Source organism: Mizuhopecten yessoensis, unplaced genomic scaffold (assembly GCF_002113885.1).
Source record: "Mizuhopecten yessoensis strain PY_sf001 unplaced genomic scaffold, ASM211388v2 scaffold3819, whole genome shotgun sequence".
NCBI lineage: Eukaryota > Metazoa > Mollusca > Bivalvia > Pectinida > Pectinidae > Mizuhopecten > Mizuhopecten yessoensis.
Genome location: NW_018405235.1, coordinates 1,031,852 through 1,059,639, shown reverse-complemented (window position 1 = coordinate 1,059,639; position 27,788 = coordinate 1,031,852). Strand labels below are relative to the sequence as shown.

The 27,788-nt window shown below is 36.4% G+C and overlaps 1 protein-coding gene and 1 pseudogene across 2 annotated transcripts; both read left to right on the top strand.

Annotated features, from left to right (window-relative positions):
* Positions 1–12,624: 12,624 nt before the first annotated feature.
* Positions 12,625–19,457, top strand: LOC110448093 (lipopolysaccharide-induced tumor necrosis factor-alpha factor homolog). 2 transcript variants are annotated; one of them, XM_021494147.1, is made up of 4 exons: positions 12,798–12,884; positions 13,636–13,838; positions 16,340–16,550; positions 18,818–19,457. In XM_021494147.1, the coding sequence occupies exons 2-4, from the start codon at positions 13,817–13,819 to the stop codon at positions 18,924–18,926; spliced, it is 342 nt and encodes a 113-aa protein (XP_021349822.1). In that variant the 5' UTR covers positions 12,798–12,884; positions 13,636–13,816; the 3' UTR covers positions 18,927–19,457. The 2 variants fall into 2 exon arrangements, with proteins under 2 accessions (XP_021349821.1, XP_021349822.1); XM_021494146.1 differs by lacking the exon at positions 13,636–13,838 and having other exon boundaries at positions 12,625–12,884.
* Positions 19,458–19,561: 104 nt separating this feature from the next.
* LOC110448068 lies at positions 19,562–26,687 on the top strand (annotated as a pseudogene).
* Positions 26,688–27,788: the final 1,101 nt, after the last annotated feature.

Genomic DNA, 27,788 nt, shown 5'->3' with positions numbered 1-27,788 from the left:
ATTTTAACAAACACTTCAATTTTATTCCACAATTCAGTATCAATACAATTGCGTATGATATGTCTATAGGGTGATTTAAGTTTATCAATAGAACTCTGAGCTGAAAGTTAGATTTGAAATTGTTTCGATTTTTCCCCGGAACAAATTTCGCGCATGGACAAATACAGTGAACACCGTAAATCCGACCTTGCCCTCCACGAGGGAGTTATTTTTGGAAGTTAATTCGAACTTTTCTCTTTGCTCATTTTGTGAAGAATCCAGGCGTGAATTTTCAGACATTTGTAACGAACGATCAGTGCAGTGTAATAGACGATATTTCTGATAATTGCATGAGCGTTAAAATTGTTCCCCATTGCCGGCATTGGTGATTTAAACCGATGTGCATTTTGTACGATATTGCAGACCTTGGTCTTGTTTTCGTTGTAATAAAAAATGTTTTTTATTTTATTTTTTATTTTGCAGATACATTTACAATGACATTGTCAAATCTCACAATGCCCAGCGATATTTCAGCAGCCGTCATGTTTATTTATATTGGATATTGTAGTTCCGGTCAGTGTTGTATTAATACGCTAAGAATTGTGTCTCGTGATGCATGGTAATTAAAGTCCCATCAACGACACAGCTTTCAAAGAGGCTATATAGTGACAATGCCATGCAAATGTAAATATTTATATTTGTATTACGATGGCGGTTTTTGGAACAGCTTTTAACGTGAACCGTTTCTTGGAAACTTAAACATGCATGCGCATGTACTATTGTCCAAATAAATCATTATTACTTACCAATAAGTGATTTTTTTTTATTTTTTTTTTATTTGTCATTCAACAAAAAGGATTAGGCACAAGTTATCTCAACTTAGAAACGCCCTCTCCAATACATTTCATTATATTGATTACATGACAACAACAACAAATATATTTACATGTATAATATATATGAATAAAGACGAAAGGAAGGGAAAAGGGAAGAAAAAGAAATTTAGAAGAATAAGAAAGAGAGATGATAGGATAATACTACTGACCTTAAAATCTTTTACTATTTTTAATGTAGGTTTGGACTATATGGAAGATATTTTCATTGTCTTCATCTGACAAATTTGGAGAACCGTACATAATAACATTTAGAGAAATATTACAATAACGTGAGATATCATCAATCAAAATTTGTCTTTGTCTGATATACAGCATACAATCAAAAAAGTAATGGACTGCATTTTCACACTCATTTCCACATGCACCCATTGGATCACCTACAATATTAACTCTATACAAATCATAATTTAAACTACTACATGAATAACGCAATCGTGTATGTAAAATGTTTAGTTTTCGATTTCCTACATGAAAAAAAAATAGCCAACAAGTAACCTTTGTTACGCTGAATCGATGATTTAAAAATGTTAACGGATGGCTGCTCTCTGACAGTATTTGGTAAATCGTTCCATAGTCTTATAGAAGAAGGAATAAAGGATTGGAATGAACTAGACAGACGGAAATTGGGAACAGTGTAGTTTTCAGTATTTCTCAAGTTGTAGCTATTGCGTTCGCATACTTAAGGAGGAAGAATGTTAGTTAAATAAGAAGGTGTTTGTTCATTATGGAGTTTGTACATTAGGGAAAGTTTTTTAAGTTTTCTTCTTTCAGATATTCAGAGGTTCAAGTTGGGATTCTTGATACAGTGATTGTTTACTAGAAAAAGAGGGTAGGCCAGTAATAATTCTTGCTGCTTCAAGCTGAACTTGTTCAAGTTTAGTTAGATCTGCCAGAGAACAACCATCCCAAACTTCACAGGCATATTCCAACACAGGCAACACAAATATTTTATATATTCTTAACAAAGTTGTCCTACTCAACAGTAATTTAAACTTTCTTAGTACTGATACCTTTTTCATGCATGTTTTTTGAATTTCGGAAATATGTAAAGACCATTTTGCATCTGCACTAATATTACGCCTAAATGTTTATGACTTTCAACACAATTCAGAGTCTCAGTACCAAAACAAATCTGTAAAGGAAGTATATTTCGCGAATTAGATATAAATAACACATCAGTTTTCTGTTGATTAAATTTAGTAAGCCAGTCCAGTGACCATTTGTCAAGTTTTTCCAAATCTCTGTTTACACACATTTCAATATCAGCATGAGAAGACGAAGAATACATCAAAGAGGTATCATCAGCAAATAAGCGTGAAATACTATTTAAATTATCAACGATATCATTAATATAAACCAAAAATAACAGAGGACTTAGCACACTTCCTTGTGTTACACCAGCATTTGTGTAACCTATATTAGAATACACACCTTTAACAAGAACCTGTTGTTTTCTGTTTGAAATGTAATTTTTTAACCAATGTAGTAAACCATCTCTAATACCATAAGCATGCAATTTATGTAAAAGACCCCTATGCCAAACTCGGTCAAAAGCCTTCGATATATCACAAAAAAATAGACAAGTATGTTTTTTTTCTTCTAATGAACAACATATATTATGGTAAATTTCTATTAGCTGATGGACAGTGGAATGATGAATCATAAAACCAGATTGTTTTTCGTAAAATAAAGAATGATCAAGGAAAAAATTATAGATGTGTTTAAATACAACTCTTTCAAAAACCTTACCTATACAAGACAACAAAGTAATTGGTCGGTAATTTGACACCAAGTGTCTATCACCCTTTTTGAACAGAGGTAAAATAATACCATGTTTCCATATTTCAGGGAATATTTTAGAATTTAGTGACATATTAAAAAGAATTGACAATGGCTTACATATAGAATTCGCTGTAAATTTTAGCATATGATGACTTATAGTATCATGACCAGATGCTTTTCCTAATTTCAGAATTTTCAAAATATCACATATTTCATCACTTTCAACCACAATAGAATCAAGTACAGAATCAGTTCTGGAATCAAAACTGGGTAAAGATTTGCCAATATCATCTATGTTTGAGATAGAGCTAAAATAATTATTTAGAATATTTGCTTTCTTATCATCATCAAATTCAATATTTCCATTGCAAGGATTAACTAGAGGTGGAATAACCTCTTGAGAACCCGACTGTTTTAATAATATTTATATACATTTCAAGTGTGTTGCCCTGTGTTACGCAATGACCAGTCTACATTAATTCCGTCTTTGTGTATTGCAGAGTTATCTTCTCTTGGGAGCAGGCATTGATTGTTACGTCATTGGTTTGTGTGAGAAAATGACGTCGTTTTCTCAAAAATTGATGACTTTACTCACACAAAAAAGTGACGTAACAATCAATACCTGCTCCCAAGAGAAGATAACTCTGCAATACGCAAAGGCGGAATAATAGACTGTCCATTTGTCGACAGAGGAATTTGCAATACCGGTTTAGCAGTTTCAAATCATACAGTAACACATGGGTACATATATGTGTAACGAGAGTTATGAAAACTGTGTTAAGCTGGGTTTAGAACAGTTAACATATTCGAGTTTTGACTATCGTATACCCTTTTATCCAATAATGTACTGTGTTATCCAGTGAATGTTGTAAGTTTCAATTGTTTCAATTGTTACGTCACGCCTAGGACAAGTGCATGACGTACTATTCGAGGTTGCATGACAATTGTCGTTTTAACACGAATAAATGCCACAAATCTTGATTATGTGATAACAAGGATCTGACACTCGTTTTCATTCCATATGAAATTTATGAAAGTCGCCACGAATTTTTCATTTTAGCTTGCCAGGATCTAAGACTCGTTTCATCAATCGCATATGAAATGGAAACTCATGTAGGATCCTACATACTTGTATATCAAATATAGAAATTGTACGGTCGACAAAGCGATTAGATACTGTATGTATACACGTATATCAAATATAGAGATTGTACGGTCTACAAAGTGACTAGGTACTGTACGTATACACTGATATCAGATATAGGGATTGTACGGTCGACGAAGTGACTAGGTACTGTACGCATACACTGATATCAAATATAAGGATTGTACGGTCGACAAAGTGACTAGGTACTGTACGTATACACTGATATCAAATATAGGGATTGTGCGGTCGACGAAGTGACTAGGTACTGTACGCATACACTGATATCAAATATAGAGATACTGCGATCGAAAAGGGGACTAGGTATTGTACCTACATGTATACACTTATATCAAATATAGAGATTGTACGGTCGACAAAGTGACTAATTATACTGTACGTATACACTTATATCAAATATAGAGATTGTACGGTCGACAAAGTGACTAATTATACTGTACGTATACACTTATATCAAATATAGAGATTGTACGGTCGACAAAGTGACTAATTATACTGTACGTATACACTTATATCAAATATAGAGATTGTACGGTCGACAAAGTGACTAATTATACTGTACGTATACACTTATATCAAATATAGAGATTGTACGGTCGACAAAGTGACTAATTATACTGTACGTATACACTTATATCAAATATAGAGATTGTACGGTCGACAAAGTGACTAATTATACTGTACGTATACACTTATATCAAATATAGAGATTGTACGGTCGACAAAGTGACTAATTATACTGTACGTATACACTTATATCAAATATAGAGATTGTACGGTCGACAAAGTGACTAATTATACTGTACGTATACACTTATATCAAATATAGAGATTGTACGGTCGACAAAGTGACTAATTATACTGTACGTATACACTTATATCAAATATAGAGATTGTACGGTCGACAAAGTGACTAATTATACTGTACGTATACACTTATATCAAATATAGAGATTGTACGGTCGACAAAGTGACTAATTATACTGTACGTATACACTTATATCAAATATAGAGATTGTACGGTCGACAAAGTGACTAATTATACTGTACGTATACACTTATATCAAATATAGAGATTGTACGGTCGACAAAGTGACTAATTATACTGTACGTATACACTTATATCAAATATAGAGATTGTACGGTCGACAAAGTGACTAATTATACTGTACGTATACACTTATATCAAATATAGAGATTGTACGGTCGACAAAGTGACTAATTATACTGTACGTATACACTTATATCAAATATAGAGATTGTACGGTCGACAAAGTGACTAATTATACTGTACGTATACACTTATATCAAATATAGAGATTGTACGGTCGACAAAGTGACTAATTATACTGTACGTATACACTTATATCAAATATAGAGATTGTACGGTCGACAAAGTGACTAATTATACTGTACGTATACACTTATATCAAATATAGAGATTGTACGGTCGACAAAGTGACTAATTATATAGAGATTGTACGGTCGACAAAGTGACTAATTTTACTGTACGTATACACTTCTATCAAATATAGAGATTGTACGGTCAGCAAAGTGACTAATAATATAGAGATTGTTCGGTCGACAAAGTGACTAATTATACTGTACGTATACACTTATATCAAATATAGATATTGCACGGTCGACAAAGTGACTAATTATACTGTACCTATACACTCATATCGAAGATATTGTTACAGTGCTGATAGGTACAAATATACGGTAGGGTGGTCGCGATCGGGTGGCGCAGTGAATAGCACAATTGCCTTTCACCAAGGCAGTCGGGGTTCGATTACGGTCGACAAAGTGACTAATTATACTGTACGTATACACTCATATCGAAGATATTGTTACAGTGCTGATAGGTACAAATATACGGTAGGGTGGTCGCGATCGGGTGGCGCAGTGAATAGCACAATTGCCTTTCACCAAGGCAGTCGGGGTTCGATTCCCCACTCGGTTATGAAAAGGTATGGGGTCACGTGCCTGACCACGTATGTTTTCCCCGGGTACTCCAGATTTAACATCCGGACCATCAAGAGTTATACTATAAGTTGTAATAAGCTATTTCGTAATTGATGTAAAATGAATAAAGTTTATATTTTACATTTTAGATATTCTAATACGTCTGTGTGACAATTGATGATATCTGACTGGAGACGAGGTGTGGTAGCTTACACAAATCAGAGAGAATGCACCTAAACAAATTAATTTCACAATAGTTGTTCATAATTACCGGGAAATGTTGCGCAAGGCGAAATGATGTAAGGAAAGGAAGTAAGGGGGTGCTAGTGTTGTTTTATATAAATATCGACGGTTGAGTATTTTGAAAGGTAGGAGTGTTTGTTTTGGTTTCCCCTTTGTCCAAATCTGTGTACCACATACACTGTTTACTGTACTTCGGTGTTTGGTAAACTCAAACCTCAGCCACACGGTATATGTCAAGAGTGTTTGTATTTATAACAAGTACCTCTGCATTCTCGTTTAGCCTACGTACATTGTATATGTTTCACCGAGATAAGTGTCCCGTCGTGTTACGGTATGCGCGTACCCTTCGTTATTGACGTACGTATATATACATGTACGTACATGTATACCTTGTGTCTAAAATAACGGTTACATGTATATGATTACTGTTTACCTGTCATCAATCGCCGTGCCCAGGTAACCGTCCTCTTATCATTTCGAGGAAAATTAGAATTTTAAAGTACTGGTATAAACTATTGACTTCTGGCAACTGTATTTTAAATACATGTTATCAAGATATGTACAATGAGTGTGAATCGAACCCACATTGTAAAAATTGGGTGGCTTCTGTTAAACAAGAACTCTGTTCTATTGGTATGTCGGAGTACTGGCAAGCACAGGGTAGCTTTAATACACATCATTTTTTGGTTTTAGCAAAACAGAGATTGTTAGATATTTTAAAACAAGACTGTGAGACGTTTTTCTCCGCCTCGTCTAAGTGTATCAACATGTTATTGATCATGCCTGCCTTCAACCTTACTTAAGTAAGCCTATTCCTGTATAGTACAAAAAAGCAATTGTCAAAATACGACTGTCTTCACACAATCTTTTAATAGAAACTGGAAGGCATGGAAAAATTCCTCATAAATTAAGACTTTGTCCTTTCTGTAAAAATGATATAGAAGACGAATTCCACTTCATTCTAAAATGCCCCTCCTTCAGCGAACTACGAAGTAAATATATGAAATTACATTATCGTGTTAATCCCTCTGTCTATAAATTAATCAAATTATTATCAACCGTTAATATCGAAGAATTATCTAACCTGGGTAAATTGATATATCATGCATGTTTACTACGTTCTACTCTGTTGGCTTCTAACTAACTTGATTTGCAAGCTCTTATTTCATAAAAACACCTGTATTTAAATTATAAATTCCATATGCTGATTGTATCTTACAGCCTGTGCTGATTTTGAATGTACATTATGAAATGTTCCTTTGAATCGATGAGATGTATATGCTCAAGACGAAATAAAGAATGTGAATAGGTCAATCAGATGTGAGTTATAACAGTTAAACAAAGGTATACATTGTATACTTACCTACGGTCTCCATAAGACGTAAGAGGCTTATAATTAATAGGCTTCTCCAACAAATACTCGCTCTAAAGAGTTTTAGCAGAACAATGAGCCTGTAAATCACTCTGGAAATACAGTCGACCGATTTCCACGTGCTGTTTGACGGTTTAGAAATTTAAAAACAAACAGGCCTAGCGTTCTCTAGATCAATAACGTTCGTATAACAGCTAGCCCCTCCTAATAGAGACTGACTCTGTTTCAATTTCTGTAGTTATATCGGCATATAACTAACTTTTACAATGTGTATGAAACAGATGGCATTGAATAGCAGTAAGGCCGAATAAAGTTTTTATTTTCAAATAACATTTTTCATGCTACTGTACTAACTCGAATTGTGTATTTAGAGGAAATCGAAGGTTTTATGAAATTGTCCATATATACAGAATAAGATTTCAACATGGAAATCAATATTTAAACAATATTTATTTTTACGGATTTAGATATTTTTTAATTTTGAAATGGCAAAGTTGACATGACTTTGCTAAACACTGTTAATTAGCCTTTCTCCAGTTGGAGTTCACATCATCAACTTAAACTTGTTTTTCTCGACACGAGACTTACAGACTCGGTGTGGAAATAATTACCTTTAAATTGTTTCATTATTTACATTACCTCAAATGAAATATCTTCTTGGTTTTTTTTACCATGTTCATCAAATTGTGTATGACCGATGGACTTTCGTTGAATCAAGGTAAGTAATGCAACACAATACAAATGATTTAGAGATTTGAATCAATCACGGAAGAGGAGCGTAACAAATTGAATGGAAACCATTGAAACCCTATAACGAATACGTGATCAACAAATGGCGATACGTCGCAGTTTACTTTATAGAAGAGGAAAAGTATATCCATATTGATAAGTGGTGGGTTACATGGTATTGCATCCTCGATATCAAGTTCAAGTTCAAATATTTCAGTTTCGTGTCAAACACATAGCATTCATAAAATCACAATACATGTATACCTTTGAATATAAAATGTGTCTAGCCAAAATGACTTATTAGACACGTTAAAAGAATAATCACACTATTTACTTTTAAAACTATCTTCAAACATGTAATGTTGTTAACCAGTTTTTGTAAAAACAGTTGTGCTTGATAACATTTTATTTGTAGCAGGATTATAATTTCCATATATATATAATACCATGTACCCCAACAGGGAAAGAGATATACAGAAGTGGTTGGGCCCATCCCTACCGACAAATTATATATCCCCCACCCGATACCTGCACATCTAATTATAATACATAATTTAATATGGGAGAAACATAGTTCTTCTCCAACACATAAGAGAAAGTTGGGTAGCTGGTGTCTTTTCGAGAACTGGTTCACACATCACATATATGAACTGTTCACATTTGTTCATATCATTGAAAAAATTATATACGTTGTTTACTTTCGTTAAAATTACTGATCTAAGATCATCATAAAATATACATTCCATTAAAAAATGATACTCGTTTTCTGCATCATTTTGCACAATTTGCATAACCTATTATTGACAGGAATCACAGGTCGGGCATGCCTAGGGACAAGGAACCACATATAAAGTTAAATAAAAAAATCTTTTACATTTGAGATGTACAGATTTTACATAATCGCTAGTGACAGGCTCATACTTGTAAGTTCTATATGTACGCAGTTTATTACCATTTACATTGTTTGTGTCATCCCACAAAGACAACTGCCACTTATCATCATCTTCAAAACTCAGGACATTCTTAATATCCTTCATATCATGGTACAAGGATTTTATGGCTTGTAAGTAGTTGCCATGGATACCAAAATGTCCACGCTCACTTACGCTCACTACACCCCTGGAATATATATGTCATAGCAAAATTGAAGCCTCGGTGTGCACCACCTTGTTGATAATTATTATTATTCTCTTTATTTTCTCCAATTTGAAGATTACATTTTAACAGCATAATATGCACATATTTACATTACAAAAAATCATATTGAATACACATAAGCACCAAATAACATACATGACATATACACACTTAATTACATTGAAGTCATACATTCAATAAATACCATTAATAAGTGAATATATGATGATGTTATACATACATATCATATTAAACATTTATATTATTTTCTATTTTCATTTTATTTGTATTAATCTTTATCAGGGTGTGAGATTATATCTACACACTACCGATAGTATAATTTGTGCATCTTTTCGACAGCTGCTAATGATTTCAATCTAAATTCATTCATGTCTAATACATTTAATTCGTTAGTATTTGTCTCCAATTAAAATATGAATTAATTCGTGATCTGTCAGAGAGTGTATGTACGCACTCAGCAGTGTACCAGTATCACTAATGTTTGCGATAGAGCACTCAGGCACAGCTACGCTTTAATACAATATAAGTTAATATATCTTGGTAAATAATACCACATCTATGACATAGCTCTTTGGCTTTACCAGTACGAATATTAACTATTAATTTCGTAACATATTATATGGAATCTTTAAACTCCGTGAATTTCATTGCCAGTTTCCATAGTATATGTGGTTGCAATATATTATGAACCATTACAAATCTGTTAAAATCACTATCATTTGACATTCGTTCTTTCCATTCATGTTCCTCTTTCAACAACACAGATTTATTCACAATTATTTTCCATTGCCTTTTTAGCACACTCGTTCGAACATACTTGTTCAACATATTATAAAAATTGTACTTTTTAAAAATTCTCAAAATATTATTTAAAAGTCCAAAATGGTCACCAGATCTGTTCAGCAATGATGCGTATAGTCTTCTTAATAATATACCTGATGACATGGTATTTTTTATCTAAATAACACAACCTTCCAAAACCAACAAGTTTCTTGTATCTATATAGCTTTCTATGGATGTCCATCCAATCAATCCACAGCACATATCAGTACCTGTTCTGTTGCTAAAACCTTGAATTGATTTTAAAATTGATTTTAAAATAAATCTTTGCGCTCTCTCTAACATAAGTAATTCTTTCTTTGATAAAACACATAACTCATAACCATATAGTGCAGACGCATATACGTTTAATACGTTTTCCGGCAGTAGCTGGAGTTACCAGCTATGATGTGCACCACTCTTAATTTAACTCATTGTACCACTTTTTAATTTGCTACAAGCACGCATTGTACGTTCATATGTTTGGAATTTATTATTTAACATGATACCAACGTGAACAATATCTTCAACTTCCGGTATAATATAATCATATAAATAAAAACTAGTAGCACATTTCACTTTTTTGTTCTTATTAAAATACATAATCTTACTTTTGTTGGTAGAAAACAAAAATCTCCATTTTTTACTATAATCTTCACACATCCGTAGCATATATTACAAATCAGTATATTTATTGCTTACGAGGCATTTATCATCAGCTTGAGTGGGTATATTAACTCTAATGTCAATCATCATTGATCCGTTGCCACTCTGTTCAATATTTTTCAACAACATTCTAATAAAAACTAAATACATTTTTCGCAGATAATGCGCTCCCTTGTAAAATACCTCTCTCCATGGGTACCCCATCTTGATTGTAATTCATTAAAAATAATGCAACTTTTGACACCAGTATACATTCCTTTCAGTAATTTCCATACTTTCGAGTTCAAGTCAATTTCATAAAGTTTGTATAGCAGGCCTGTAACCTCTGGATTTCGAGGATGATGGTATTGTGAAATGTCTGTATGGGAATGAGATATATGATTACACTTATGATAGATACATGATATGTACATGCTATACATAATATATAGGATTAATACAATATATATGTTATACAACAAGTGAGGGGGTTTAAACAATATATAAAAAGATGAACGTGCTCGTCTCTCACTGACAGTGAATAGAGTTATAGGGAGGAAGGAGACAAATCAAAGTACAGAATTAATTAAATAAAGAAAACATCGAGGACTGTAAGAATGCACGATGTCAAAGCCTTGTGTGGGGACAGTGGCTGCAACTTAGGGTGAATGATATCAGAGCTCTTAAACTCTGGAAATTACTTAATAATGTATGGCTAAGTTAGGAAATAAATGGGGGGAAATATAAAGGCAAAACTAGTCTTGTATTTTGAAACTGAAGGAACACTTTTATAAATGAAATAGTCAGGCAAATTAAAATCTTTCCGTAGATACTAATACAGAAGTATTCAAGCGCGTGCAACTTTTCATCAAATCCAGCAACAGGTTTTAAGTAAAATATAATAATTGTATAATATGGTATGTTTGCCTTGTTGAATGCTATCATGTAAATAAGGCGGTGATAAGTTGATATAACTAATCCTCTGCTCAAAGGGGAAATACATGTGTATCGTTATTACTGTTTGATCCTAGGGCTCAGCAGTGTGAAACTAGGATAAACACGTCAGTCGTTTCTGATGTTAGAGTGCGGGCGTACAGGCCCCACACACTCATTGGGCGGTATCTCATATATAGCTCAGGTGGTGTTGCAGAAACTGCTAATTAAAGTTCATATTACGATTTAACAGCTCATTAATACTGGATAAAAATTAAAAACAATTCGTATCTAAGAATAGAATACCTTGCAAGATTTCTTATATTTTGTGTATAGATTTGCAGGAATCTATGCCAAACACAGCTAAGCTCCTCGGTCTAAGCCATAACAGACGGACACCTATTACTGTGTATGAGTGAATGAAGAGGTGGGGTGGGGTGGGATGGGATCGTGTCTGGATTGTGTTGGGTTATTTTTTATTTATTTATTTCATTTTTTTGGCGGGATGGTGTGTGTGTTTTAAACAGAAATCAACACACGTGTTAATTACTTGTACCAGTGTATCACCAGTTAGTACAATGTATAACGGCTGGATATCAACATGTCAAACTGTAATTAAATGTGCTGTTTGAGCTTGTGATACTTTAAATTATTACAATACTATGATAACACAAGCTTATTGTATGTCGATATGTGACACTCAATATAAAAAAAAAATGCATTTGATAATTAGGAATTGATTATAGACCATAAAACAATAGCCCCCACCCCCGGGCCGGACCAGTAATTTCAATATACGCAATAGACAAAGTAGTGGTAAAACACTGGTAGCACATACTGTTGAGTGTTGCTAAAGAACGCTGGTAAATATTTGTTCTTTAGAACATTTAGTTGTAGGTCAATAGGCATATTAAATGCCGACGGCACCCTAGTAGGTCAGTATTGACCACAGCCTAAACGTGCATGTGTAGCGGTCACTGGTCAAGTCCGGACATATCATACTGAATAAAACTAAATACGTCTAACTCGGCAGTGGTATTGGCTCTCGGACGGACGTGTCTTTTTTAATATTCTGAGATGGCTCAACAACAACAACAACAACAACCATACCCAGGCATGCAACAACAACAACAACCATACCCAGGCATGCAACAACAACCATACCCAGGCATGCAACAACAGGTCGGATACAACCCAGGTAATAATTGTCTATTGATGATAATTAGAAGTCATGTAGAGGTTTGATAGGGGAAATATCACATCTTTGTTTACAAGCACTTATGAAACAGTGAAAACCCGCATAAAACGGAGTAGTCACCATCTAAAAATGAACGTGTTTTCCACTTCCAGCTCTTTGTTTCAAATGGACATATGAAACAAAAACTATCGAGATCATTCCAAAAAATAACGAATCAATATTTCTGTTATGCGGAGAGCTCGTGTTTGAAATTTTATGTCGACGGTACCGAAAAGACGCGTATATTTATTGAATCATCTATAAGCGTGTATACTTTTTGTTGGTGTACAAAGATAAACACATGCGTATTGTTGTTTCTAAATAATGTGTCATCATCTGCAGTTAAACGATACCGTATGAGATGTTACCCGCGCTGATAACATGCTCCTCTCGTCTGTCTTTACCATTTCGTTGACGTACATAAACGTACAAATCATACACTAAATGGTATCGTGATTGGAAAAACTCTTCATCTACCTTTTAGCTTACAACACCAATTTATACTTAACACGATTTTAACTATCGTAACTGTTGTAGACGAGGTCGGTTGGATCTCAAATATACGTTGCTATATTTCATGTAGCAAGGCAAATGCTTTTTGGATGATTTTTACGGTAGCTGGATATGGACACGTGCATTTTAATGTCATTATATGACCCTAACTGTTAACAGGACACTTAATTCAGTAAAACCAATCGACGTTTACTTTCAGCGTAGAGACGAACGTCATCCGATTATCTTATAGCAGAATGTTGTCCCGTGGAGGATATTTTTAACGATTTCGCGGGGGATGGAATTTGAAACTACAACATTAACCTCAATAATCCGGATACTGCACGGTACAGTAGAACCACGTAATCCGGATTATACAAGTGTACAGTAGGAATTCGTTAATGCGGAAACTCAATGTGTACAGTAAGTAAAACACCTTTAATTCCGATGTTATACGTTCGTTTATTCGGATGCTACATTTGTATACGGCAGTCCCCGGTTATCAGGATGGTTAACTCGTTGGAAACACAAATTCAATGACTGATGTGCCCTTTTTTCGATCATTCTTTTTCGTGCCGATCATATAAATAGTTGCGTTTCCACTTACATGCCCATACAGGTATGGTAGGTCAGTCGAAAATGTTATTTGTGCTCTCTTGATGTATACTTATGTTATATAGAGATCGCCCTTTCTTCAAAAATGACAAAAAAGAAGGGGTTGGAAAAAATAATAAGGACGGTCAGATAATATTAAAGAAGGTACAGTTTTGCATAATTCATGAATTCCGAATATTTGATATACCGGATATTTGTTAAACCGGATATTTGGCGTGAAATGTTCGGAGTGACTTGATTCTTTGCATGATTCTGAGAACTAAATATTTCTTGATATTTAGGGAAAGTTTTGTAGTTTTCTGAGTCTGTCGGAAAGGCCTGAATGTGTGCGATCGATTTTGAAACTATATATCGATTGTGATTCCATTAAGCCGAGGAGAAAGCAAATTAAACCCTATAAGTTGAACAGGTCCACTCTAATTGTAATGTCCAACAATAACGGCTGCCGGAGGCAATGACAACGTTCCGAGGTATATACATTGATCTGAAATTAAATCGGCTCCGTTAAAATGCTCTCGTCAATACAGGATTACACAACCCGCCTGTTAAAGTTAAGCGTTCGACCTAACACACAGTTGTTGTTAGCGGGCAGTTGTTACTGACTTTCATGCAAACAATATAAGTTGAATATCTATATACCGTAGATAAGTAATACTTTGGGAAAATGCCACAAATACAATAAGACGATTACTGAAACAGGTTTTTGTCGGCCAAAACAAACAAATCAATTTTGAAATTAAGTCAGTTATAAATTAAATATTTGGGTAGGTCTAAACCAACAACCATACTTGTATGAAGAGTACATTCATGAGAGGGCGATATGGCATACTATCACCCGGAGAAGTATAGTTAACATCCACACCGCATCGGTTGCAATGACCACCAACGGGTGAATTAATTCAAGATTGCTCTTTCATATACATGTATGAACGACACAGCTTTGTCGGTTAAGTCAGGTGCACGTCCTGTAAAAATAGGCGGGCGCCTATTCTGGAGTAACTGAGGACAAGGAATTATATAAATTATGTTAAAAATAAATTGTGAAATTATTCGACTCCATTCTCTTCATTTGTTTTATATCTTTTATCATTTGTCGTTCGCTTGGTATTCAACGACAATTTTTCAAATTTTACTTTTAGATGAGTCGTAACTTTATATTTTACTGGCGCGTATATCCACTGGACCTCGCGACCGCCATTGTTCACAACGGCTTTTGTTTCTGTTTTAATCGCAACAAATATATGTATCACTTCCATGATAGTTTGAAGTTAGTTAGTTAATCAACCTGAACTGTTCAGACTTTTTCTCTACGACCTAAGTTGTTAATAAGACGTTAAACAAAGTCCCTCAAACAATCGTCCTTAAATAACCTAAGCTGTTGGTAGGACGTTAAACAAAATAAAACCCAAACCCTTAAACGAAGCAAATATGTGGCAAGAATCACAAGAAAGCAACTCGGTTGCTGATTCGAGCCTGTAACTGAAATGAACCTCCTTGTCATCAATTCACTCATTTAGCATTAAATAGTTATATATGTAGCGGTAAACAAATTTAAATGTACATGTGACAGTATAAATACAAACAAAACAAAACACCGAACACTAAATTTTCCTAGTACTTTCGCCCATCTTGTGGCTCTTCCCCTGAAGAAAAAAAGTCTGAAGAGCCCAAGATGGGCGACAGAACTAGCAAACGTTAGTCTTCGATGTTTTGTTTCGTATATATTTATACATACTTTAAGTTATACACGGAATACCGCAGGGATCAGTATCGGGACCAGCTTTGTTTTCACTGTGTCTTATCGTCATGTCGGATTTAGCCACAGATGATACTTAGGAACTCAGAGACTTTTTCAATGCCTCTGACCTTGAACTAGCACACTGGGATGTACTATTATTGTAGAAGTTGTCGTTAAAAGGCATCTCTGTTTTAATCTACAAAAGCGAAATATTATTGGAATGGGAAAGTCAAAAGCTGAACAAATGGAATACAGTTTCATAGAACACCTGTCGCTTGTGACATTTGCTGAAACATTGTGTCTTATTACATGTTTTGGCACATATCTGTCCACTTTGATACTTCCCGTCTGTTCTGTAGTAAGAATAGCTCCTCTGAGCACAGGGACTTGACACTTTCCAATGACCTAGAATGGAAAAAATACCCCATGGTCCGACCACCAGATCACATATTATTGACTGGGTCATAGGAACGTGTCAAGTCCCTGTGGGTTTGTCTACGACTCTATTACCCAATAAGTGTAAAACAAACTAGAATATGCTGTTCATTGTGAGTCCTGATTAATTTTCCAGGCCAGCAGCCACAGATGATGCAGACGGTTGGGCAGCCTGGCATGGTTGTTGTAACGAGCGCACCTGTCGCGGGACCTCCTATCGTCAAATCGTTCCGTGACACCCCACAGCGAATGCAGTGTCCGAACTGTAGCCAAGACATCGTGACTGTGATGACCTTTGTACCAGGTGTCAACACGATCATCTGCTGTGTCATCATCGCTCTTCTCGGGTAAGATAGGCTACGTTAACAATGTTAAAGTAATGGGAACTCTCAAGTAACAATGAATAAGAATACCTTTTAAACCATTGGGAACTACATGTATTTGTTTAAGCCTTTTCAAAAGAGTGTTCCATAAAAACACATGTTGCCGTGCATCCAACAGAATATCAGTTGTTCGAAATTCGAATGCTTGAAAAATAAAAAAGTAAACAAAAAAGTAGCAGTCGTACTTAGCACTTTCATATTACAAAGCCTTCGCGTCATCGACTTGGCCATCTTGGGATTAAAATTGCAAAGGATAAGAAATAGTGTCCAGTTGATGGACAGGGGAAGTTACTCTAAGTAAAAAAAAACCACTTCGTTTTTGGTTGCCTCATCTTTTACATAAAAATGGGATTACTCCCTGTCCAAACGATTCTAGTGGAACTCTTCTTCGCCATTATACATGATGAAGTGGTTAATATCATCACCTTAAATTCCAATGAACTACGAATTTTATTATATCATGACCGATATCCAATTTAGGTTTGACGATTCTGTTATGACAGCAATCGACGAAATGACATTACATGAAGTGATGTTATGTATCGTCTCTGCTCATTTTACATCTGTCATTTGTCTCTGGGTACCGAAACCAAAACAAAATCACGTGATGCCTTAATGGTGGTTAGTTGATCGAGGGGTGTTGTTGGCGGTAAGCTCGGTGGTTAGTTGATCGAGAGGTTTTGTTGGCGGTAAGCTCGGTGGTTAGTTGATCGAGGGGTGTTGTTGGCGGTAAGCTCGGTGGCTAGTTGATCGAGGAGTGTTGTTGGCGGTAAACTCGGTGGTTAGTTGATCGAGGGGTGTTGTTGGCGGTAAGCTTGGTGGCTAGTTGATCGAGGAGTGTTGTTGGCGGTAAACTCGGTGGTTAGTTGATCGAGGGGTGTTGTTGGCAGTAAACTCGGTGGCTAGTTGATCGAGAGGTTTTGTTGGCGGTAAGCTCGGTGGTTAGTTGATCGAGGAGTGTTGTTGGCGGTAAGCTCGGTGGCTAGTTGATCGAGAGGTTTTGTTGGCGGTAAGCTCGGTGGTAGTTGATCGAGGGGTTTTGGTGGCGGTAAGCTCGGTGGCTAGTTGATCGAGAGGGTTTGTTGGCGGTAAGCTCGGTGGTTAGTTGATGGAGGTGTGTTGTTGGCGGTAAGCTCGGTGGCTAGTTGATCGAGGGGTTTTGTTGGCGGTAAGCTCGGTGGTTAGTTGATGGAGGTGTGTTGTTGGCGGTAAGCTCGGTGGCTAGTTGATCGAGAGGTTATGTTGGCGGTAAGCTCGGTGGTTAGTTGATCGAGGGGTATTGTTGGGGGTAAGCTCGGTGGTTAATTGATCAAGGGGTATTGTTGGCGGTAAACTCGGTGGTTAGATGATCGAGGGGTATTGTTGGCGGTAAGCTCGGGGGTTAATTGATCGAGGAGTGTTGTTGGCGGTAAGCTAGGTGGTTAATTGATCGAGGAGTGTTGTTGGCGGTAAACTCGGTGGCTAGTTGATCGAGGGGTTTTGTTGGCGGTAAGCTCGGTGGTTAATTGATCGAGGGGTGTTGTTGGCGGTAAGCTCGGTGGTTAGTTGATCGAGGAGGGTTGTTGGCGGTAAGCTCGGTGGTTAGTTGATCGAGGGGTATTGTTGGCGGTAAGCTCGGTGGTTAATTGATCAAGGGGTATTGTATTAAGGATTTACTGTATCAGCATGCACTTTGGTCATATGGCTGAATTAAGTAACGTTAAAATGGAAGGCAAAACAAACAATTCGACACGTATAGCTGTGTCTGTGGTCGCCGATACAGCGCTTTTTTATTACGCGGACGTACACATTGTTCATGCACTACGAAAATGTATCGATGTACATATATTTATTGCCGCGCTGTATGCAACGCACACTTAAGTTGTATCTCAACCGTAGAATATGTGACGTCACTTGGTAATGGCGTATTGTTTGTATATCACACAAGTCAAAATAAAACAGAATTCACGTAATGAGACATGTTAACATGCAGCAGGGTGTCATGTCTGACCTTCTCGTTTTTCACACATCTGAGCAACTTGTTTTTTCCCACACGTAACGGATTCCTCATTTCCTTATTTACATTTCCCTTACGTGTACTTCAGCTTCCTTCCAAATTAAGACCCCCTGAGATCTACCATCCGGGCCACCGAGAGTGATTAACAATATGAAAAACTTTTTCATACTTATTGTAAAATACATAATGTTTGTAACAGTCACCTAACTGCGTGCTATCTTGTTGATATTTTCAGAGGCGTGCTTGGATGTTTCCTCATCCCATTTTTCATGGATAGCTGCAAGGACGTCGTCCACAATTGTCCAAACTGCCGGACCAAGTTGGGGCGCTACACCAAAATGTAGCGGAGTATTGACCACCTCTACTTTACGTTCGCGTATCTTAACTGTATATGTGTTGTACTGTGATAGACTTTATTGACAACATAAATACAACGTTAAGTTAATTTTACTTCATTGTGAATTTAACGCTGTTTACCAAGTAATGGATTTGCTTGATAACCGCTTACATCGATCGAAAGCTTATGTTTATATTCCAGCCCGAGTATTTCATGGAAAGTAAATCGACTGTCGAACTTTGTACCAATAGGACTTTTTTCGGCTACTGGATAACCATATTGGTAATTCTAACACGATTCGTTTGCAACGCGTGTTTTGATTGGATACGGACCATGTTATAATCTGCGATAGAATCATGATCAATCATGTTAAGCTCCTCCCATCGCACTTAAGCCACGCCCCGTTTCTAACCAAAACAGTATGGCGTCAAGCTCGCCTCTTAGCGAAATCCCGTTGATAAGGATAGCAGAAAACAGAACAGAAAGGACCGACCGATGAAATTTATTTGTTGAATAAATTAAAAATGTATAAAGTAAACATTCCTTGTTCCTACCTCATTTAATTACTAAAACGTTCGTTCCATCCGTGTGAAGGTATCTACATGTAGTTAGATCCGAAATCAAATACAACATATCACATGTGTCGTATGAATATTTACACAAAACTCTTCACAAATCTTAGCTAATTGCCGATTTTGTCGATACGCACAGATTGGCATGCATACTGACATGAAAAAATAAGAATTTAATCAATTTCAATCCAAATGTGTCGTATAAACTTTGGTAACAGGTCGTCCACGAACAATTAAAATATTCCGCCTCATCAACATTCAGATCGAGCTCTCGCCAACTGGTATGGGCGGGGCCAAATGACCGATTTTTGTAAGCTTCTTTCTGATTGATCAGTCCGCTGCATCATGACACGTCGACAGTTCAAGTCACAGAGTACTTTACTACTTACTTTTGTACAATGAAATACAATGTTGCTAAACACATTAGCGTAGTACATTTGTACCAAATTTCATGTTCTAATCGCCCGTATAGACAGGAAAAACAACGTACTATCCCCTAATTATAGTGCCCTAGGTAGAGTATTTGTAATAGGGACCTTAACTGTCGAACTGGTAGAGAACCATAGCGTTACACGAAAGTGTCCAACGTCAACTTGGTTTTATTTCTTACCCTCAGGAACCATGTGACGTTACGCGTAACTCAGAGGACCTACAAATTAATACTTTTGGACGTAGTCTGCTATAGTTATGTAAGTCAACGGGAATTCAGATTCTTAACGGTCGTACTACGGGTGATCTTGATTGTCAGGGTTATGAATTACAATTGATTAACCTATTTATGGTAATGTATGCCGATGACACAGTTTTGTTTTCGGAAGATGTTAACAATCTTCAGTAGATTATCTGCAATGCTACACTGATAAATGGAATTTAACTGTTAAAAAATTATGATAAACAAATTGTTGTTTTTAGAAAAAGTAAAAGAATCCTACCTGTTAAAAATTGGACGTTTAATGGCAAAATCAGTTGAGAAAATGGACACATTTTGTTATTTAGAATTAGTTTTATATTATAACAGAAGATTCACCGTAGCACAAAATGCATTGGTATCTCAGGTAGAAAGCTTTTTACCTTTTAAAGAGAAGAATGAAAGATTTGATCCTTAACACTGAAACTAAATTATCTTTGTTTTATACATGTGTGACATGCATACTGAACTATGGGTATGAGGTATGGGGTAATTGTTTATCATCGCAAATTGAAAAAGTCCATCTTCTCTTTCTTAAAGATTAATTAAACGTTACTGAAAACAGTCAATAGATCTATGGTTTATTTTGAAACAGGGAGATATTCTTTACATATAAAGCCCAAAGTAGCTATTATGAAATATTGGATAAATAATTTGAATACAAATAACTGTGTACTAAAAGCATGTTATGATGCACGATTTGAGCTTAATTTCAAAAAGCCTAATTGTGAACTTAACTGGGTTTATCATGTTAAACATTATTTAATCATATCTGGGAGGTTAAATATATTCAGATTGAAAAACACTTTGTGGAAATGTATACCCAACGTCTGCATACCGTATTTATTCAAGAATTACGTGGTGCTTTTATAGACATAATGTCGATACTTTTACTATTCAATTCTATTTAATAAAGCCTCTACTTCTATTGCATGAACATTTTATTTAATCTGAGTTTATACACAACATGAATGCAAGGCCCTTCCATCATGTCTTCAGTAATATAGATACTATAATGTGGGTTAGGGAGTAGGGGACATATAAACGTACTGTATGAGATATATATATATATAGATCTGTTACTATATTTAAGTAGAATATACACGTGCCAAAATTGACCAGTGAGAAGCAGGTACAAGCATTAGAGTAGAAATTGTTAGAGGCAGAAGACAGGAAGTTTTTCAGAAAGTTTGACAACTTATACTTTTTACCTACTTCATTGGATATTCGAATTATACTTTGACCACGATTGAATAATATGACAGTGATCTTTTGGACCCTTCTTTGGAACTTTATGTAGACTTACAGCCTTATTGCAACGTGTATTTGGATTACGAGACAGCATCTTCATCTTTGTTTACATTTCGCGAAACACGTGGAATTAATCTCGTGTGCGCTTGAACTTGCGTTTTTCAGTGATCATGAACGGCTATTCCCGGGAGTGTTTTTCTACAGACTACTAGTGTACGTTCCAGGGGTTTGTTGTTTTTGCAATCCTTGCAAGTGTGTGTTCAAATCTGTAGCATCGGAGACATGGTGCCAAAGCGTCGTACTACACGACGTACTCCATATGATCCTACCCGGCCGGATAATTGGCTCGTGGCTAAATTAAGGGAAGAACTGAACAAAAAAGGAATAAATCCACCTACAAATACAAGGCATTCAGAACTGGTTAAAATGTTCAACCAAGCGACAAGGCCAGAATACGAAAGCAATAATAGTACTGGTGACGTCACGGTAGATGTGCCTAGCTCTACTCCACAGGTTGCGGCATCCCACAATGCCTCACATGACAACAACAATGGCGGATTAGTAAACTTGTTGCATTCGTTAACGAACACCGTGGCCTTAAAAGCGAACATGGATCAGCTTACATCAAAGATAAATGCTTTATTATCGCCTGCCATTCCTTCATCAACTACCACAGTATCAGGAATAAACCATGCCGCTTTACACACCCGGACGGTGTCAGCAGCGGCGGGAAGCGAAGCGCAGCTGGCGGAATCACAACATTTCACCATTCAGACGGCGATGACAGCGTTGAATAACGAGACCGGAGCGACGCCAGCTTCAGAGCAGCAAACACCGTACGTGAGGACTACATACGGATATGCGGTGGAATCTTTTCCTTTCATTGAGACAATATCTCCGACAATCAGGAACTGATCTTTGAGGGTAAGGATATAAATTTAGCCTGCCCCTTAATTCCTTATTTCAATTGCCTCTCTACAACGTCAGAGAAACAAGACCCAAGATTAACTAGGTCACTCACCATCGCTGAGTTTATTCAGGCATTCGGCATTATAAAAACATCCTATGCTCAGTGTATCCATCTAGGAGAGTAGAAATGGACCTCTACGAAAGGGACATTCTCGATATGGCCACCCGATACCATGGGAAAGGGTTTTATGAGTACCACTGCCAATTCGCCAAAAGAGCTGTAGCGCATTTGAGATACCAGAATATTCTTGTGGATCGGTCAATTAGGAACAACACTTTATTCTGCAATATCTTTTCTAACCTCAAACCAAACAGCTGTCAGCTGTACAGCACACACTACCAACTTCTGTCCAAATACGACTACCAATGCAACCAAATCTTCAAACAGCTTGAACAGATACGCTGATTCCCCCACAGATGTGCATGGAAGATATCGAATGTTCCATCAGGGCAAATAAATTTGCAACAACTTCAACAGCGACAGAGGGTGTCAGAATGTCCGCTGTAACAATATACATATTTGTGTGACATGCAAAAAGGACCACTCTAAAGTGTATTGCCCCATGCAAATGACAAAAAATGGACTGGGCCCCCGTCAAGAACAGGGGGCGGGACATATGTAAAGTCGTGCGAGGAGAGCCATCGAAACACTTGTCAGCTCAATACACCCATCGACATTGAACTTTAAGAATCAAGAGTTAATTTCACATCCAGATGTTAAATTCAAGCATTATCTTCTTTCGGGCCTAAAAGATGGTTTCATGACGGGAATTAAACAGTTACCTACTAACTCGATTGAATGTCGAAATCTTTTGTCGGCTAGATCTCAGCAACAAGCTACTACTACATTGGTTAATAAAGAATTGGAAAAGGGATTTCTTCAAGGGCCATATACAGACATCCCTTTCAAACATTACCGCATTAATCCCATAGGAGTAGACGAAGGAAAATACTCGAAGAAGAAACGTCTTATAGTTGATTTGTCTGCACCTCACAACGACGAAGAAAATCCGAGTTTAAACGAATTGATTGACAAATACGAGTATTCCCTACAGTACGTAACTATCGACAAAGCTATACAAGTGATAAAGACTATGGGTCAAGGCAGATGGGAAAAAACGGACATTTCGGATGCGTTCAAACTCATCCCCATACACCCCTCCCTGTGGCCTTTTCATGGTATTTGGTGGAACAATTTTTACTACTTTATACTCGACTTTTATTTGGTAGCAGATCTAGTCCAAAGATTTTTGACCAACTATCGCAAGCCATTTGTTGGTTAGCAGAGCACAATTACAACATTAAGAATGTTCTCCATTTATTGGACGATTTTCTCATTGTCACCTGCAGGCCACAAGACAACGCACCAGTCATCATGGAGACCTTTTTAAGTATCTTTCAAAATCTCGGTATTCCACTAGCTACACACAAGACTGTGGGACCGACAACAGATTTAGAATACTTAGGCATTTATCTGGACTCTGATAAGATGGAGGCTAGGTTGCCATACGAAAAACGTGTTCGGATCATGGAGATAATGGACTCTTTTCATACTAGGAAATCGTGTACCAAACGTGAGTTACTGAGTTTGTTGGGACATTTTAATTGTGCTGCCAGAATCATCGTACCTGGTCGTTCATTCGTGTCATACCTTATTGCCCTTTCTACAACAGTGAAAGAACTTCATCATCATGTAAAGATAAGTGCAGAGTGTAGAGTAGATCTCAGTATGTGGCATATGTTTCTCCAAGGATGGAATGGTGTTTCTTTTTTCTTAGACGATGATATAACATCAGCAGCAGATTTACAGCTTTTTACAGACTCCACTGAACAGTCCTTTGCAGGTTATTATAACAACAAATGGTTCCAGGGAAATTTTCCAGACCTGACTAATGAGAGAGTATCAATGGCATTCTACGAACTGTACCCAATTGTGATGGTATGTGTTTTATGGGGTCATTCCTGAATTAGGAAACGTGTTTTATTCAATTGTGACAATGCAGCCGTAGTTGACGTTATCAGGAAAGGTCGGTCTAAAGTTCCTATTATCATGAAACTCATGAGACGTTTAACTTGGCATGCATCTAGTCATAATTTTGTAGTTCATGCAAGACATATTCCGGGTGTGACAAATTGTATTGCTGATGCTTTATCTCGTTGGCAGATGCAGAAATTTCGAAGACTTGCACCTCAGGCAGATCCTACACCAACTGCATGCCTTCCCATAGGGAGATTTGATGATGTAATAAAGCACAAGGTTGACAATCTGTGGAAAGCTTCTCTGGCGAAGAACACTCAGGCTGTGTATTCAGCAGGTCTACAGTGCTTTCTGTCATTTGCTACCTTATATGGTGTGATATTTTCACCAGGTTCCCTGCCCAAGATTTTAGAGGAACTGTTAGTGTACTTTGTTACACATTGTCACGAGATGCTAAAGCTCAGTGCCGCTACCATCCAGGTGAATCTATATCAAGTACTTTTATATAAAAGCAGGACTTGGTGACCCAATGGTGAACTCTACACAGTTAGCTTATATTCTGAGAGGTATTAAAAAGCAGTGTAAACATATTACAGCTAAACGTCTACCCATTACGTTTGATATACTCAAAGACATGTGTTCAATCCTAAAGAAAGGAGTTTTCTCACCGTACATGGACTTACAGCTCACGTGTATGTGTCAAATGGCTTTCTTTGGCTTCTTAAGATGTGGTGAACTTACTGTGAGGAATAAAGCTGACGACCAGGGTTGTGTTTATATGAAAGACATTACTATAGCTCCAGATAACTCCTACTATACATTCACCTTAAGGAAATCTAAATGTGACTTTTTTCAGCGAGGGGTAACAATTACCATTCATGAAAACAGCTCAGTTAATCCAGTTATGACTATGTACAAGCTTTACAACTTGCGTCTTAAGGCGGGTGCGACTCCTAACACCCCTTTATTCAGCGACAGTTACAAGTCTGGTGCATTAAATTGAGACAAGTTTCTTGACTATCTGCGCCAGATTTTACACAGATTAGGTCTAGGTGATAAACGTTACAATGGGCATTCCTTCAGGATAGGGGCTGCTACCACAGCTGCAGCATCTGGTGTAGAGGACCATGTTATTCAGACTTTAGGACGCTGGTTCTCTAATTGCTATACTAGATACATAAGGACATCATGGGTTGTGATATGTTAAGCTCAGAAGCCATGTGTAGCTAGTATACCTTTCTTAGACATGCAGAAGAAAAGTACTATATATATGCTCAGGATAAATTTATTTTTATATATATATATATTATTCGGTTACCTAGCTTATATGTACAAGATACCTATAAGGTTTGTTTGTATGACATGATGGTATATCTTAACTGTACTTATTTCGGAAGTTATAAATACTGAGAACGGTGCAGAAAAACTTTTTGTCCTTGATTTTACTTTTTATTGACATAGCTATATAGGGTCGTTATACTATTACATTTTATTTCCTTTTTTCAGTCTCAAACATAATGTACATACATCATCATTTTACAACTGTTATCTTCTTGGGGCTCTCACTCATGTATGCAAGTATAATTTCATTCATTTGGCCATTAGAATTCAAGGGAATTCTTTTCCCCATTCAGATAATAATTATTCTTCGCTTTTATTAAGATCACACTATTATTGGATAATTTGGTATAAGATTGGTTTTTCGATAATGGTGCAATTTATAAGATACATGCAGGTGATATTGCATTATGTTTCTAGTTTCTATTATGTTAAGATTAAATGGTGAGTAGCGCCAAAGAAGAGCCAAAGTGTAGATTTATTATACTTTAGAATCTAAATTTTAATAAGCGAGTTCTAGAATTATTTCCGCTTTATCTTATATGTTGTGTATAACCATACAAGTATTGAGTCAGTATGGCATGCAGGCGCATTCCCTTAACATCGAATCTGGACGTTATAGTGGGTTTCGAGAGGTCAAAGAATATGTTTAGCTTGCGACAAAAATGATATAGAAGATGAGATACATTTTATTCTTATTTGTCCTGCTTATTCTATACTGAGAAACACATATATTAAACAATATTACTTCCGATGCCCCAGTGTGTATACATTAATTGAATTATTATCATGTAAAAATATTAAAACGTTACGTAGATTGGGTATTTATTTAAAATATGCTACCGCCAAAAGAAAAACCCTCGTGCAGTAATGTTGCTGAAGTATGTATTCTCTTTTATGTGATAAATGCTAATATGGAATTGTCCTCCGCCATCTTGAAAATTGAAATATGTTTTGTGTGCTATGTATACATTAACCTATATGCTGTATTGCATTCGGACATTAAAAACTTGAACTTGAAACTCAAGGTGTTCAATATTAGGCACAATAACTCAGCATCCCACGTGACCACAGGTGGATGGTGAAAGGATGGTAGTTGTCCATATACTCAGGGCAAACTACCTCTTCGTCACTTCTCCACGAAGTTCAAACGTATCTGTATTCCTGACAAGATACAGGATACAAGAAAATTTATTTAAAGTCGCAAACATGTAAACAATGAACATTAGCTCTTGAGAGCTATCATTACGACAAACATATATCAAATACCAATGATATATTATATTACAAGTAAAGGGAGATAATCATATGTATCAATAAAAAGTAGAAACAATTATCACAGAAAAAGAAAGTATCCATATCCCAGATTTCGAAGTGATTGGGAGTTCCCTACCTACAAAGGCCCCCGGGATATGACCCTTTTGAAACAATAAATATATATAAAATAGTGTTAATACATGTATATGAAAAGCAATAAATGTGATCACAGATAAGTAGTATTCAGAATAAGTTAAACAGAGTAAGTTTGAAAAAATATGTTTTTAGCGATTGTATTGGTTGTTTGTGGCATGTAATTTATGTTCATCTTGTGCATAAAGAATAGATCTTTCGATCCCTGTGTGACATGTGTGTGAAAGTGACGATTTGTTTCTAACATATCAGTTTGATGAGCGACCCAGGCGCGGGTCGCTTATTACCCGCATATTATAGAAAGCCGGAGTTCTGACGTTAATCGACGACAGACCGATTTATAAAAAGTTGATAAAATGTCAGAATAATTCGGACTACGGTTTGTGGTACATTCAAAATTGTCATCCCTTTAATGATCCGGAAACTAAGCCCTTCCTAGAGGCGGTACTTGTATGATTAACGAGATTTTAGTAATTTTTCTTCTATAATGTCACTTAAAATGTCAACAGTAGAATCTTTCCCTGCCTGGATTGTTTGACAAATCTCAAACCCAAGGGATGTGTCACCCAAGGCTCTGCCAAATGCTCAAATTTCTCCGTCGCACACTTTAGATGATGATTTTTCGGTCATCCTTTTAATACGTTGTTTGAAAACAATATTTTT